At 59.0% G+C, this 16,198-nt stretch overlaps 1 protein-coding gene across 26 annotated transcripts in view; it reads left to right on the top strand.

Annotated features, from left to right (window-relative positions):
- LOC111151233 (calcium voltage-gated channel subunit alpha1 G) overlaps positions 1-15,295 on the top strand; it is a 61,292-nt gene extending 45,997 nt beyond the window's left edge. For 14 of the 26 annotated variants that reach the window (XM_022509064.1, XM_022509058.1, XM_022509054.1 and 11 more), the window contains 10 exons: positions 4,893-5,044; positions 5,816-5,925; positions 6,566-6,699; positions 6,939-7,009; positions 7,152-7,230; positions 7,325-7,446; positions 7,635-7,988; positions 12,630-12,807; positions 13,092-13,261; positions 14,433-15,295. In XM_022509064.1, the coding sequence (XP_022364772.1) occupies positions 4,893-5,044; positions 5,816-5,925; positions 6,566-6,699; positions 6,939-7,009; positions 7,152-7,230; positions 7,325-7,446; positions 7,635-7,988; positions 12,630-12,807; positions 13,092-13,261; positions 14,433-15,167 (2,105 nt within the window). In that variant the 3' untranslated portion in view covers positions 15,168-15,295. Of the gene's footprint in view, positions 1-4,892; positions 5,045-5,815; positions 5,926-6,565; positions 6,700-6,938; positions 7,010-7,151; positions 7,231-7,324; positions 7,447-7,634; positions 7,989-8,679; positions 8,824-10,754; positions 10,890-12,629; positions 12,808-13,091; positions 13,262-14,432 lie in introns of all 26 variants that reach the window. The other 12 variants (XM_022509047.1, XM_022509049.1, XM_022509045.1 and 9 more) reach the window with 5 other exon arrangements.
- Positions 15,296-16,198: the final 903 nt, after the last annotated feature.

The following is a 16,198-nucleotide window of genomic DNA, read 5'->3' as shown; positions in this document are numbered from 1 at the left end:
CTCATTGATTCCGTTCTCTTGGGGTGAGGGACGGAGGGTCCCTGGGGCACCGGGCTCTGCGTCAGTCATCCTCTAGGCCTGTGCTACGCAGGACTGGAAGGTGAGGGTCTTGCACGCTTCTTCCTCCCACACCTCCGGGAGGGGACCCTCCTTCTCCCCACAGGGCTTCCAAGGGCCCAGCTGCCCTGCCCCCTGCTGCCCGTTCCCACTCCTGCTCCTCCCCCTGGGTCACACCGTTCGATTGTTTGATTATTAGAGCTGCAAATCTCGCCCGTCTCCTTTTGTCTGAAGGGGAGACTTTGATCCCAGCAAGCGGGAGGAGAGGAACAGAGAGGGAAAGGATTTGTTTTAAAAATGTAACAATGAATAATTGAACTGATTCGTTAATAGTCAAGTAATCGCGGTGACCACGTCATCGCTACAAACAGCAGGATTGGGAATCGCGGCCTGAGTTAGCCTCCAGCGTCTCCCCTCCACCTCCCAAAAAAGCCAGAGATCTGGTCAGGGGTGAGTTGGGTCCTTGTCTTTGAGAGCCGTGTCCCTGGGAAGGCTCTGGTCCTGCTTGTCCTTCCCCAGTCCTTAGGCCGCTGCTGCCCCGTCGCTGCCCTGACACGGCCCCCAGGCACCAGGCAGGTAGTCAGAGGCTCAGGGAGCCTGTGACAGGGCTGCGGGGCCTCGTTCTACCCTGTCTTCGCCCAGTGGTTCCCAATCTGTTCATCCCCAAAGGCACCCTTTATCACCTCCTCCAGCAGAACCCACGTTCTAAGAGCCTGCTTTTGAAGTTAGGCGCACGTCCGTAATGACTTTTTTTCACTGCTTTTGCTAATCAAAGGCACATCTAATTGCTACCCAGAGCTCTGCGCTGTGGAAGGTTTCGCCCGGAACGATAGCAAAGGTGGACCCTTCTGCCATTAGATCAGTCTGTGGGGTCTTAATGTAGGCCTAGGTCTGATTTCTTTTAAGCTCTTAGAAATATTGAAAAGAACGTAAGGACCCCCATACAACAGCCTTCTTGGGCTGCAGAGGACTTGGGACTTCAGGCTGGGGACCACTGGGCTGCGCCTTTCCCCACTATTCTGCACTCCCCCAGAAGCCAGACTCTGGCAGATGTTACCCTCTAGATGTTGGGCTACCTGATCTATGGGGGCTCAGGGGCCCCCCGAGCCTCAATTTGGGAGGCCATTCCTGAGGATTGATGTCTCCTGTCCGCTTGGTGCCAGGTTCTGGTGTTTGGCATTGAGCAACTGTGTACACGTCTGGGGGTCTGGGAGGCTCTGGCAGGTTTGTGTCTGGATTGCCTGGGTCCCACGTCTCTGTGTCAGGCTGTACTGCCAATTCCTGATGTGTTGGGGGGAGGGGAGGAGAGGAGGAAGTAGCTTCAGCTCTTCCCTTATGGGGTCACCTGGTCTGCAGACTGAACACCCACGAGTACACATTTCCCCCAATACCACCCTGGCATAGGGCTGGCCCGCAGAGGCTTCTCCACCGGGAATGAACGCACTCAGACTCTCTTGGCCCCAAGGTCTCCTTCCAAGACTCCCAATCAATGCCCCGCATCTGTGTTACCCACACGCTGCACCCCCATTCTGGGCACATTCCACCATGCTCCCGTTGGCACTTACAGGCCCGTCCCCTGATGACAACGGTGTGTCTTATTACCTTTCCAGCCGGTGATGAAGACTCAGAGACCCCCCTCAGGGGCTCAGACCAGCCCAAAGCCCTCTCTCCCAAACCTGCCGTTGTGTGGTCTCCAGTAGAGCTTTTCAAACTGCTGGGCACATAAGCATCACCTGAAGAACAGATTAAAACACAGATACCTGAGCCCCGCCCTAGATATTCCCACGGGCTGCTCTAGGGGAGGACAGATCATCTGCATTGCCAACCCGTTGCCAGGGGATGGCGATGACGACGCATGGTCTACCCAGCTGTGTGATGGGTACAAAGTCACACACCCTAATCTGGGGCAGCCAGAAAGAACCCCCCCCAACCCCGTGCACCACACCTCCCAGCCAGCTCTACTCCCACTCTGTGCCGCTCCCAGAGGAGCGGGCCAGCCAGACCCTGGGGAAAGGCAGAAGGAAAGACTGACTGATTATCAGGGGAATGGGCCTGATAGGACACCTGGGTCCAGCCCAGCCTCTGGGCGAGAAGGGAGGGACCAGGGTCACCAACCAATCGGGGGCACTCCTGTTGGCCACCTGTGGCACCTATTTCCACTCACTGGGATCAGACCTGGCTACGGCAGCTGAAGGTGTGGCCTCTGCCATCAGGGCCTGCGTCCCTGGGAGTGACCCCTGCCTTCTGCTTCCTGCCTGTCACTCTTCTTTGCAAACCCTCTGCCCCGGCTGTGCCTTGGGCTCTACTAACCCCCCCACACCTGCTGCCCTCACTCACAGCCATGCTGCCCCCATCCTCTCCTGGCTCCTGCCCCTGGCTGGGGGCTGGGCAGTCCTGGGGGTGCCCTTCCACCGCTACTGACCAGCTCTGCCAGTTCTCCAAGGCAGCTTGTACTGGTGGGGGCAGGAAGATGGGCTATGGCCAGACCCGCGCAATGCTACTCTGGGAGGTCTCTACTTCTCTGAGCTCAGGTGCTTGCTTGTAGAACCCAGGGCTGGGGAACCACAGCGGGTGGCATCATCCAAACTTTAACAGTGAGAGCCTTTGGGTGAACTCTCTGAAGGGCACCTCTGGGGCAAGGGCACAAGGCCTTGTGTCTAAATCCACCAGGCACCTGGCGGGAGATGTGGGCTGAGAGTTAGGGTCCTGGCTCTGTCATGACCTCTCAGTGTATGGACAGCTCCCCTGTGCGGGGCCTTGTTCTCTCCCTCTGTAAAACCGAGGGGCTGGTCAAGGGCATGCTGATCAGACTGGCCCTGGGACTCTCTGGACCTGTGCTCTGAAGTGGGATTTCAGTCAGCCTCGGCACCTGCTGGTTTGGGGTGGGGGCCGGGCCTGGAGGGGCAGACCTCAAGGGCCCGGCACCTGTCACTGAGCAAGAGGTCCCGCCTCAGCCCTGTTGCCCACTTTCCTCTGGGCTGTCTGGAGGAAGGTCCCAGGCTAATCCCGTTTGCCTCAGCTCTGTCTGGCCTGGGGCTGCGTATGCTGTCAGACTAGGGGAACAGGGGAGAGGGGACACTCTCCCCACCTCTTCCTCTGCATTATCTCAGCTAATAACGGGGCTAATAAGGAGCCACTTTTTCTAACCTAATTGTATTCAAACATTTTAGTTAATTCTCCATTCATATTTTAGCATAATGGGATCGGGTGCTCCCGGCACTTATGGAGATTAATGCTGAGACAGTGTTCCAGCTGCTAAGGCAACGCAGGGCGGCTAGCGCCCTCTGGTTCTCGTGGGTACTGAAGGAAGGAAGGAAGAGGCCTGGCTCACCTGGTCCACCTCCACAATCGCAGTGTGGATGACCCGTGGCCTCATGTTGTCCCCCATCCCGCGCCTCTCGACCTGCCCCCGGCCTGGGGAGCAGAGGGCCATCTGAGCTAACGAAGCCAGAGCTGGCTGGCCCATCTCTGAAAACAAAACTGATGGCCTCACGCACTGTATGAGGCACCAGAACATTCGGGACTTTCTGCCTCTTGGTTATCCACACCTCAAGGCCGATGCTGGAGAGTGGCATCCGGTGAGATGGCACATGGAGCTCTTGGGCGCTCTTCTTCCTTCGGCCTTTGGTGGGGGCTCCCCGCCAGGCCACTCCCTGCCTCAGTTTACCTCTTTGTTCCATCGTCCTCTGCATGGGGAAGGACATTTATATCTGAGCTGGCCTGGACCCCAAGCTTCCTGCTGCCCCTGAGCCAGCCAGCCCTGCCTGGCACGGGCCTCAGAGGCGGCAGCCCTTGCTGGCTGGCTTCCGCCCTAGAGTTTTAGAGGGGGAAGGGCTGTCTGGGACCTGAGGCTGCCCCAAGCCTCCCCGTGGGGAGCCTCTTCTTTCTTTGACCCATCTGTCAACCGCCTCCACTTGACATCCCTCCCCAACTTGGCCTGACCTTTGCTCAGCACCTGGAGGAGGGGCCCCCTGCCATCTCCTGCCCCCAGATTCATTCTGCCTGCTTAGCCGGCCAACCTTCTGGCACCATGATCTTATAACTAAGTGGTTCACTAATTACAAGGGAAATACGCCTCTGACAGATCTCAGACAGTGCTTCCAGCCCAGCCTGTAGTGTGACGCCGCCCTGACCCCAAGGAGCAGGCGGGGCATAGCCTCATTAGAAACTGGGTGAGTCCTTCAGGTGGAGCCCCCCACCCCAGATGAATCTGGGAAGTGCAGAGCCCTGTGGCCGCCTCTCTGCACCCCGCCCCCCCACCATGAGCCCCCCCGCCCCCAGGCCCTCTGGGTGGGTCCATGCGGCCAGCCAAGAAGATGTCCGATTTTCAATCTCCAGTGTTATCCCCAAATCCCAGCTCTGTGTAACTCACTCTGCTCCCCCCGAGGGGCTGCGGCGTGGTGAAGGAGCGAGGGCCTTTGCCCCTCTGTTGATGGAGCTGCCTCTGAGCCTGATAAGACCGGCTGTTTTCCATCTTATTGATCTGGCCTTACTGCGGGACACCAAGTCAGGGGATTTCTGAGGGGCTGGTGGATTTTGGAGGCTGCCTTGGGGACGGGGCTCACCTGGTGTCTAATGTGGGCGGGGAGCTCTGCATGTCCTGAGCCCTTCTGCACCTCACTGTAGCCCGTAGAACAGATGCTTGGAGGGCAGACGCCGAGGGAGCCCCCCAGTCCCGCCCCCCCGAGAAAGGCAGTGTGTGGAGGGCGAGGATGCGGAGGACACTGGAATGTTGCAGCTGTGGCGTTAGAGGCTGGCGTCCGTGAGGGACTCGGGTGGCCGGGGTGCCATGGGCGGGGCCCGATGGCTGCTCTGCTCTCCCCCCTGCCCCCCAGAGGCCCAGTGCAAACCCTACTACTCAGACTACTCCCGCTTCCGGCTCCTCGTCCACCACTTGTGCACCAGCCATTACCTGGACCTCTTCATCACGGGTGTCATTGGGCTGAACGTGGTCACCATGGCCATGGAGCACTACCAGCAGCCCCAGGTAGGAGCGAGTGACCGGGCCTCCGGGCCCTGGGTCCAGCCGTGGGACTGCAGGGGGAGGCCAAGCCCTCCACTGGGGTGCCTCAGGCAAGTCCTGGGCCCCCGACAGGAGTTCCTTTTGTACACCTTGCCTCGACTCTTGGAAGCGGGTATCGTCTTGGCTTTATGGATAAGGACACCGAGGCTCAGAGAGCTTCCACGAATGGACCAAGGTCCTACAGCTAGGAAGTGGAAGAGCTGACTTCTTCACCCAACAAATATTTATTGAGTGCCCGCCAGGGGTTTCTTTTCCCTTTGAGGGTAAAGAAAGCAGACCAGTGAAGACCAGTGTCTGCGCTTTCAGTGTTTCGATTCTAGTGAATGTCCAGCTCCCAACTCACCAACGATCTTGCCACTCCTGAGATTGGCCCCCGTCAGTGGTCCTCCAGCCCTCAGGCTCCCCATCTGTAAAATGGGGATGTTGAGTTAGTAATGCACAAGGCCCTTTTCCAGGCTCTAGCCTTCTGTGCCTTCCAGCATGCTCTCATGTGGTCTCCTCCCCGTCCCTCAAGGAGAGAGACCCTTTAACACAAAGCCTGGATCATGCGTGAGGACCCTCTTCTATCCTGGTGTGGTGGCCAATGGTCGACCATCATGGCAGGGACAGAAAAGAAAGGTCCTCTTAAACTCACCCGTCTCCCAGATCTGGGAGTGTGATGAAAGGGGAGGGGCAGACATCCCCCCCTGGGCCTTAGGAAACCCTGCATAGATGCCCCCCCTCCATCCCTGCCAGATCCTGGACGAAGCCTTAAAGATCTGCAACTATATCTTCACCGTCATCTTTGTCTTGGAGTCAGTTTTTAAACTCGTGGCCTTTGGCTTCCGTCGGTTCTTCCAAGACAGGTAACAGAGAGGGGTGGGTTGAGCAGGGAGTGGGGGAATGTGTCTCCCAGGGAAATACGTGGAAAGCTTTCCGGACCCCTGAGGTTCAGCCTCCACTCCAGGACCCAACGAGGGCTGATGGCAAGGGGGAGTTGGGGGGCATCCAGGGCCTGGGGGATGCAGGCAGCTGGAAATCGATGTGGCCCAGATTGGGACTTAAGAACCCAGAGCCTGGAGCCAGACTGCCTGGACCAGATTAAGATCCTGGTTCCACCACTTAGAAGCTGATGACCTTGGGTAAGTTCCTTATCTTCTCTGTGTGTTGGTTTCCTTATCTATAAAAGGAGAAATAATATTGTAAAGATTGTGAGTTCCTGTTTGTAAAGCCCTTAAAACAGTGCTCGGCACCCGGGAAACAGCATGTAAGTGCCACGTTAAAAAAAAAAAAAAAAAAAAAATTGAGTGAATACAAATGAAAAGTAGAGGCCTTAGAAGACCTGGGCCTTGGTGACTAGAGTCAAGCCATGCCTTCTCTGCAGGGAGGAGAGGGGGGATTGGCTGACCTCCACCCTCCATTCTGTAATCACTTGCACTGCCACGACTGCCCCCTCCTCCGCCGCGCCCCTCCCCCACTCAGGGAGCTGTGTGCTGGGCTTTCCAGGTGGAACCAGCTGGACCTAGCCATCGTGCTGCTGTCCATCATGGGCATCACGCTGGAGGAGATCGAGGTCAATGCCTCACTGCCCATCAATCCCACCATCATCCGCATCATGAGGGTGCTACGTATTGCCCGAGGTTGGTGCCTGGCTGCTTGCTCACCCCACCCCACCCCTGCACAGGGGGAAATGGCGGTGGGGGGGTGGGCGGGGGGCGGCTCTGTGGCTGGCCAGGGACTTCATGCATGTGTGTTCCCATGGGTCTCTCTCCCTGGCCCAGGCTCTGCCAAAGGGGAGGGTTGGGGGTGGTGGCGGGCCCAGGGCAGGGGTGGAGCTGGGCGGGGGGGGGGGTGCTCACCACGCTGTCCTGTTCCGCAGTGCTGAAGCTGTTGAAGATGGCTGTAGGCATGCGGGCGCTGCTGGACACAGTCATGCAGGCCCTGCCCCAGGTAGCTGGAGGCGGGGGTGGGTGGGAGGGGGTCCTCTCGGGGAGAAGGGGGTGCTTTCCAAAGGGACAAGCTGTGGGGGAGCTCCGGGAAGCTGTCTGGGAGACCCAGTGGCACCTTTCCCATTTCTTTTCCTCTCTTCCAGGTGGGGAACCTGGGACTTCTCTTCATGTTGTTGTTTTTCATCTTTGCAGCTTTGGGTGTGGAGCTCTTTGGAGACCTGGGTGAGTCGGGGTGGGGAGGGCAGAGGAGCCAGGGCTGGAGGCCCAGGGGCTCCTGCACTAACTCCAACCTCTCTCTCCTGCCCTCCTCCTCTAGAGTGTGACGAGACGCACCCCTGCGAGGGCCTGGGCCGGCATGCCACCTTCCGGAACTTTGGCATGGCCTTCCTGACCCTCTTCCGAGTCTCTACAGGGGACAACTGGAACGGCATCATGAAGGTGAGCACCCCAGGCCGTGGGAGCCCTCCCGGGGCTGGCCCTGGCTCCAGGGAGGCAGGTCCACTCCTTGAGCCCAGATTCCTTGGCAAGATGAGTGGCTGTGAATAAACGTGTGGGATTCCTCCATGCAGGAACCCTCCAGAACTCCCTTTCCCCAGGACAGTGTGTAATGCTTTTGACGCTCACAGGACACCCTCCGGGACTGTGACCAGGAGTCCACCTGCTATAATACGGTCATCTCCCCCATCTACTTCGTGTCCTTCGTGCTGACGGCCCAGTTCGTGCTGGTCAACGTGGTGATCGCCGTGCTGATGAAGCACTTGGAGGAAAGCAACAAGGAGGCCAAAGAGGAGGCCGAGCTGGAGGCTGAGCTGGAGCTGGAGATGAAGACGCTTAGCCCGCAGCCCCACTCGCCGCTGGGCAGCCCCTTCCTCTGGCCGGGGGTCGAGGGTCCCGACAGCCCCAACAGCCCCAAGCCTGGGGCCCCGCACACCGTGGCCCACGCTGGAGAGGCCTCACGCTTCTCCTTGGAGCACCCCACGGTGAGCAGATGGCCACCCCTGCCGAGAGGAGCGTGGGACTGGGGGCCAGTGCCTCGGCGGGTGGTGTACAGGGAGCGGGCAGTGTGGCAGACCCCAGGGCCCCATCTGGATCCTTCTGCCCCTTCTGCCTGGAAGCTGAGGGGTGAGCGGTTCCCCGCCTGTCCCCAGCGATGGCTGCCCGCCCTCGCAGCCCAGGGCCACCCCAGTGAGCCACGGGCATGTGTGTGGGCTCGTCCACGCCCTGCACCTTCAGCCCAGTTGGCCTCCCCTTCTCAGCTCTCAGGTTCAAGGCTAAGTTTTCTGTTTCCTTCCTGTTTCTTTCTTACCCTTGCCCAATTACCAAACCTCTTTCCTTCCCACCCTTCAACCCGCCTGGTTCCATCTCTCAATCCTTTCCTTACCTGCATTTTCCCTCTCCCTCTCTCCCTGTGAGCTCTTCTCATCTCCTGCTCCCATTCTCCTCCCTCCCACACCTCTCTCTCCTCTGTCCTGTCCCCTCCTCCTTCTCCTGTCTCTTTGTTGCTGGTGTGTGTGTACACGCGTGTGCTTATGTGCATGCGTATGACCTCCTCCTCTTTCTCCCTCTGTGTCTCTTTGTCAATCCCCTGCCACCGCGACACTTGCCCTCGCTGCTCCTCTAAACCCCGCTCCCCTGATTCTCCGGCTCTCCTCCTGGGCTGGTCCTCCCCAGGACAGACAGCTGTTTGACACCATATCCCTGCTGATCCAGGGCTCCCTGGAAGGGGAGCTGAAGCTGATGGACGAGCTGGCAGGCCCCGGGGGCCAGCCCTCTGCCTTCCCTCCCGTCCGCAGCCCGGGCGGCTCCGACCCACAGGTTACTGTGCCCCCGTGCTGTGCCCGGCTGTGCCTTGTGGTGCCGTGCTTCTGGGGAGGTGGGGGTGTTTCCTGCCCGCTGGGTAGTTGGAGAAGGAACAGCTTCAGGGCCTCAAGTTGAGCTTCGGGCTTGGCAGGAGGCAGCCGGGGGTTCCTACAAGCTGAGATCAGCCCTTGGAACACGTACTTGGAAGGTAGGGACACTGAGATTGCATTTCTAGTGCAGAAGGATGAATGGAGGGGGGGTTGACAGAGGGCAATTGCCAGAAAGAGCCTGGACAAGAAGAGGATGGGGGAGAAAACAAGTTGGCAGTGGGACCTTAGTGGGTGGAGGAAGTGTGGTGCCAAATCCAGGGGAGAAGGGCTTTTGGGGATAGTGCAGGTGGGCAGGGGATCCGTGGAAGGATACGTCTTAGGCCATAGTTGGCTTCTTCCTTCTGTCCAGCACTCATTCCCGAAGCCTCTGTTTGGTGGCCTTTTTAGCCGTGAAGCCCACCAGACATGATGTGGGCTCTCAGTAGTCAGTGCTTTCTGACCTCGTCTTGAGAGGGAATGGAAGGTTCTAGCTGAGAGTGGATTCTGGGGCCCTCATTGTGGCGGGGTGTCCCCCGTAAGCCCAGTCCCTTTCCATAGCTCTGCATGTTTTTCTCCCCCCAGTCCCATCTAAACGCGGCTCTTCAGCTTTCTGGGGTTCTCCTATCCACCTCTCCCCACCTTGTGACCTATCTGGCTACCCTTGACCCCCCTCTGTTTGGCAGGGCCCCCTGCCATCTCTCCAGGCTTGGTGCTGCAGGGAAGCACCCAGGAGGCCTGGAGTGGAGGCAAGGAAACAGGTGTTAGTGGGAGAGAGGAAAGGCCCTGTGGGGTGGAGGAAAGGGAAGGCAGCTTCCCAGTACCTGGGACACCTGTAGCCTGATCCAAAGGAATAGTGACCCTCACATAGGAAGGCACCCTGCCCCTAGGGTTCCTGACCTCTTGAATCACCTCTTGGAATTCAGTCTCAGAGGGCTGTAGGGACTTCAACCTGGCAATGACCTGGAATGATCCATGAGAGAGCACATTCCTTCCCAAAGCCTCCCATCCTGAAGGAGGCTGGTGGGGGTGGGGGGCAGGTGCAGGGAGAGAAGAGGACATGATGAAGCAATCACACAGATGGCCCTCCCCTCCCCCGGGGTGCTATAGGCACTGAAATCCCCCCTCCCCCGCAGATCCCTGGTGAGCCAGCAATTTGCTAGGCTGCCCCCTCCCCCAGGGGACTCAATTCAGAATGGTGGCAGGAGGAGAGCGTCTCCCAGAACCCAAGCTAAAGAGGGCCGGCAAGCTGCCGGCAGGCGGAGGAGGGCCCAGGAGGGGAGAAGCCAGAATCTGGGGGCAGGCCAAGTCCTGCCAGGCTTTTGGAAGCAGAGAGAATAGGCAGAAAACAGTCATCAGATTGGCGGCTTTGTCCCCAGCGCCCCCCACGCTGCTCTGTCTGTGCGGAGAGGCGCTTTGCTGGCCTTTCTTCATTTTTTTTTTTTTCCTGGTCTCATCTTTCTGAGAGTCGAAAGCCCTCCCTGCTCCCCGCTCCCTCCCTGGGTGGTATTAGTGTGGGAGGGGGCCTTTCAGGTGCCTGGGGTATCTTTAGAATAAGTTTCTGTTCCTCCTGCTTTGTCGGTGGTGGCGTTCTGTTCTGTTCTGTTCGCTCTGGCTCTTCCATGCCTGCCGCAGCCTCTCTGATCAGAGGAGGGGCTTGGAGGGGTGGGGGCGGTGGTGTCAGTTGACTTGGGAGAGGGGTGGGGAGAGAGAAGAGAGGCCTCCCCCCGACCCCGCCGTGCTTCGTGGAAAGGGGGAAAGGGGGGCTCTGTGTGTGTGCAAGCGTGTGTGTGCGCGTGCATGTGTGCGGGCACGCGCTGTCCTGGTTTCTTATGCCTGATCATCTCTCTCCCTGTCTAGATCCCTCTAGCTGAGATGGAGGCTCTGTCTCTGACGTCAGAGATTGTGTCTGAACCGTCCTGCTCTCTAGCTCTGACGGATGACTCTTTGCCTGATGATACTCACACACTCTTACTTAGTGTCCTGGAGAGCAATGTACTTACACCTGGCCCCTTACTGCTCCCCCAGCCTCCCCAGGGGCTGGGCTGGCTGCAGGGCTCCAGATTCCCCACCACCACCATCATCACGCCCCACCCAGAGGCACCCACCAGCAGCCACTCAGCGCCCCAGGCTTCTCTAGGTCTTTCCAGTGGCCCACTGTGGACAAAGAAATTAGACAAGATTAAATTGGGGCCTCAAGGGCCAAGGGGCGCAGCTGTGATAGAGTTAATCCAGACATCCAGGAGTAACACAGCCCAAAACAGAGGTGGCATCAGGCAGCTGACCAAGGGGCCTGCCTGGATGCGGAGTCAGTCTCTGTTTTTGGAGCCTGTGCAAGCCAGCCCTTCCCCTCCCCACACCCCTCCTTCCCACCTCCTCACCACATGAGCCATTCCCCCCTCCTCCACCACATAGCGGGTGAAAGCTCTCTCTTTGCTGCTACCACTGTGCCCTTCTGCCTGGGGGGGGCTGTCCCTATCTCCTCCGTCACTGTCCCTGTGTGTCCCCATGTCCTGGTGCTGGGGGGGGGGGGGGGGGTCTTTGTGTTTGGGACAGCTTCTCTACCCTTGCCCAGTACCGGTCTTCGAGCAGCCCTCTCCTCCCTGCCTTCCCCCTCCTCTGCGGACTTAAGAGACAGGGGCTGCTTCCTCACAGCAAGGCTCAGCTGGGGTTAAGGCCTTGACCACAGGCTGGGGGTCTCTAGGAGTCTTGGGGTGGCTGGCAGAAGTGGAGCCTGGGGCTGAGACAGGGACCACAGGCTCTAGACTCTTCCAACAGCCCCTACTGGGGCCGCTTAACTGGCTGGGCCTGTGAGGGGACACAGACCCTCCAGCCTCTCTGAGAACTAGTATGGAGGGTACAGGAATCCCCAAGGAGGAAAGGGGTCACAGGGAGGTAGAGAGATCTTGTGGGAGCAAACCTTGTCTCCCTCCAGCTGGGGTCAAAGGCTGATTGCTGCTTTTCTTCGAAACAAATTAAAAAAACTCGCTCCCACTCCCAATCTGTCCTGTAAGGGAGGCCCTGAGTCTGTGGCATTCCAGGCATTCAGACCTTGCCCCCCACCTCCCATTTGCCACCTGCCAGAGTCACTGAGAATCAAAAGGCAGGGGGAGCCAGGCGGGTGCCAGTGGTCACCTGTCACTGAGCCCAGAGTAGCCCAGCTCATGCCCAGTGCTGGGTCCTGGGGCTGTCTTAAGGTGCTGGGTAGTGAGAGAGCCTCTGCTCTGTAGGCAGGCCCTGCTCACTGGCTGGGTCCTCCCCATTCCCCACCCCACCCCCACAGCCCCAGCACAGGGATAGGGGGCTGCTTTTAGCTTTTCCTACTCCCTGATTCAGAGCCTCTTAATGGGGCCCCCGGGAACCATTTCTTGAATGACCTGCTGGGCTGGGCCTGGGGGCTGCTCTCCCTTTTTTGGACACCTTCTCATTCTGTCACCATCCCCACCAGGAGGCTCCAGGAGGTGACGCAGTGTTGGATAGCTTTACTGAGGCAGGGACTCCTCCCACCTGCTTCCTTGCTGTGCTGGAGGGCTCATCCCTGTGTCTGCCCCCTTTTCCCCCATCGACTAACTCATCCCATTACCGCTCTGTCGGGGGAGGGGAATGGGACCAGAGCCTGGGGGGGGGGGGGGGGGGGGGGGGTGGGGCTTCTGGTTTCCATTGTCCAGCTCTGCCTCAGTTAGCCAAACCGATTCCCCCTCTTTTTCCCATCTCCCTCCCCTGTTCCTTTTGCAGATGGAGCCCCACCCCGAGGGGATGCCCCTCACCCTGGGACCAGACCTGCTGACCGTGCGGAAGTCTGGGGTCAGCCGGACGCACTCTCTGCCCAATGACAGCTACATGTGCCGGGATGGAAGAACCGCTGAGGGGTCCCTAGGTCACAGAAGCTGGGGGCTCCCCAAAGCTCAGTCAGGTAGCAGGGCTCAGGCAGGCCAGCTCGGCTACAGAGGAAGACCCCATCCTTGCCTCAGCCCATCCTGACCTGGGGGAGGGGGGTCTCTAAGGCAGCGAGAGAGGTCTCTCCAACCTCTAAGGGACCTCCAGCCCGAGGAGAGTGACTTTCAATCCAAGACGAGAGGTCTGTGGGAAGGGTAGAGGCCCCAGGGTTGCGGGGTGGGGGGAGCTGGAGGAGAGGAACAAGAGCCAGACCACTGACCTTCCAGCTCTTCTGTCTCCTCCTCCCCACTCTGCCCACAGGCTCGGTCTTGTCCGTCCACTCCCAGCCAGCAGACACCAGCTACATCCTGCAGCTTCCCAAAGACACACCCCACCTGCTCCAGCCCCACGGTGCTCCCACCTGGGGCACCATCCCCAAACTGCCCCCACCAGGCCGCTCCCCTTTGGCTCAGAGGCCCCTTAGGCGTCAGGTGAGCAGGTGTGGAGAGGTGGGCTGGGGCCCAGCGCTGGCCCTCTCTGCTGGGAACCCTAGGCTCCTGGTGATGCCCAGGCTGCCATGTCCATTCTCCCAGCAAACGTGTGTACTGGGCACTGACTATGTGGCATAGGCAGTTCTAGGTACTGGAGACACAGTACCGGGCAAAGGAGAAGTGGTCTGGGACCTTTTTGGTGTTTATATCCCCCTCCCCCTCTTTCACTGAGGAGGCCTGGAGACCAGGCCAGGGTTGCTCAGTGACACAGGGCGACTTGGCTGGAGAACCCATGTCTCTGGCCTCCCTTTCCCCTGCCCAGTGGTGCTCCCAATTATTCTCTGTACTTCTAGTCTTAGCTAAGGGACACAAGGCATGTTTTAGGGACCTCCACCTTTGGTCAAGGCTAGGGCCCACCTTCTAGGGGCACAGAGCTGAGGCTCAGGCAGCCAGGGGAGGCTTGTCTGCCCCCACGGTGACAAGGCCACAGCCCATGCCCTGTTGTGCCCTCATGTGTGATCGGGACCATGTGAGAATCAGCTCAGCGCCGCACACTCGTGGATGCAGGTCCGATCCTCATCCATTTTGCAAAGATTCCCAGAGCTGCTTCTGTGTGCCAGGCACAGGGGACGCAGCCCCTGCCCTCTGGAGCTCACAGGCTAACCAGAGACTCAAATGCCATCACACCTTTGAGGCCATAGGGCCCAGCTGCTGGGATATGCATGCACAGGGAGTGGCAGGGAGCAAAGGGGAGGGAGGGGTTCATTTTAACCTGTGGATAGAGGTTGTCAGGCACAGTGTCACAGAGAACCTGAGCCCATAAAGTCAAGGGGCGCTTGTCATTCGAGAAGGGTGTTCAAGCCCAAAGAATAGCTTATGCAAAGGGCTGGGAGTAGAGCTGGCGCAGTGCTTTTTTGTGCCCCAGGGGCTGGGCGCTTCAGGGAGCCATTCCTGCTGGGGTGGGAGGAAGGACGGGGTGTGGGGGGCAGTCAGGCTGCACACAGCCCCCCTCTCCCAAGACCAAATACTGACATTCCTGCTTGGGGTGGGCCTGCAGGGGGATGATGGGGTTATCAGGCTTGATGGGGATGGGGGGGGGGGGACGCAGACAGAGGACAGGTCCTGGGGGAGCAGAAGCCCGTGGGCTGAGCTCTCCCCCCACCTCCCACAGGCAGCAATAAGGACTGACTCCCTGGACGTGCAGGGCCTGGGCAGCCGGGATGACCTGCTGTCTGAGGGGAGTGGGCCCTCCCTGCCTCTGGTCCGGGCCTCCTCCTTCTGGGGCCACTTGGGCTCCCGGATACAGCAGCACCCCCGCCGACAGAGCAAGATCTCGAAGCACATGCCCCTGCCGGCCCCATGCCCAGGCTCAGAACCCACCTGGAGCAAAGGCCCCCCAGATACCAGAAGCAGCTTAGAGCTGGACACAGAGCTGAGCTGGATTTCAGGAGACCTCCTGACCGTGGGCAGCCCGGAGGAGCCCCCGTCCCCACGGGACCTGAAGAAGTGTTACAGCGTGGAGGCCCAGAGCTGCCGGCGCAGGCCTGCGTCCTGGCTGGATGAGCAGAGGAGGCACTCCATCGCCGTCAGCTGCCTGGACAGCGGCTCCCAACCCAGCCTGGGCCCTGACCCCTCTAGCCTCGGGGGCCAGCCTCTGGGGGGGCCTGGAAGCCGGCCCAAGAAAAAACTCAGCCCACCTAGTATCTCCATAGACCCCCCAGAGAATCAAGGCCCTCGGCCCCCACCCAGCCCTGGCGTCTGCCTCCGGCGGAGGGCTCCATCCAGCGACTCCAAGGATCCCTCGGCCTCTGGCCCCCCTGACAGCATGGCTGCCTCGCCCCCCCCAAAGATAGATGTGCTGAGTCTCTCCGGTTTAGCCTCTGACCCAGCAGACCTGGCGCCCTGAGTCCCGCCCCACTCCCCCACTCCCCTTTCTCCACTGGGTGCCAAATCCTAGCTCCTCCTGGGCTGTGTTCCTGAAAAATGTTCCGTGGGGACTCCAAGGGGGCGCTCCTCCCCGCCTCAGTGGGGTTGGGAACCGACAAGCAGAATTTCCAGAGCGTTCGGAGCAGCAGCCCTGGCCACCTTGGGGCCAGGCAGAAAGAGAGAGGCTCAGTGCAGCTGCGGTTCCCAACACCAGGAGCTACTGGGAGAAAGCAATACGTTTGTGCAGAATCTCTATGTATATTCTATTTTATTAAATTAATTGAATCTAGTATATGCGGGATGTACGACATTTTGTGACTGAAGAGACTTGTTTCCTTCTACTTGTATGTGTCTCAGAATATTTTTGAGGCGAAGGCGTCTGTCTCTTGGCTATTTTAACCTAAAATAACCAGGCTAGTTATTTCCCTCTTCTTGCAAAGTACGACCTGGGACCGAGAGTGCATTTCAGCCCTGCCGGTGGCCCGTCTTCAGCAGAGAGCGAGAACCACTTTGGAAACTGTAATGTAACTTATTTTCTCCTTTAACCTCGCCATCGTTTTCTGTAGGGAAAAAAAAAAAGAGAGAGAAAAATAAGATTTTACAAATGAAATGGAACCTTTTTATATATATACATACATACATACCTATCTATATCTATATCTATATCTATATCTATATCTATAATAAAGTAATTTTCCAAAATAAAAAGTTAATCCCCGTCCGAAGTAAAAGCACAAGGGACAGAGTTAGGCATTTCCAGGGGGGCCCCTGGAGAAAGGCCCGCGGAGCTGAGGAGGGGGCAGCGTGCAGGGAGGGGGTGGGAGCTGCCTCTGTGTGCATCAGTGTGTGCTTGTGCGTGTCTGTCTGTCTGTCTGGGGGAGAGACAACCTGACCCTCTCCCGGGACGGCTGCCACCTTGCAGCCTCACCACCACCACCACCACCCTGCCTTGGGGTGGGGGGGGAGGGCGGAGGGACTCCCCCCCCCCCCCCCCCCCCCCCCCCCCCCCCC

Source organism: Enhydra lutris, unplaced genomic scaffold (genome assembly GCF_002288905.1).
Source record: "Enhydra lutris kenyoni isolate GAN:26980312 unplaced genomic scaffold, ASM228890v2 scaffoldscaffold26, whole genome shotgun sequence".
Classification (NCBI taxonomy): Eukaryota; Metazoa; Chordata; class Mammalia; order Carnivora; family Mustelidae; genus Enhydra; species Enhydra lutris.
Note: the sequence above shows the minus strand (reverse complement) of the source record. Positions and strands in the feature narration are given on the sequence as shown.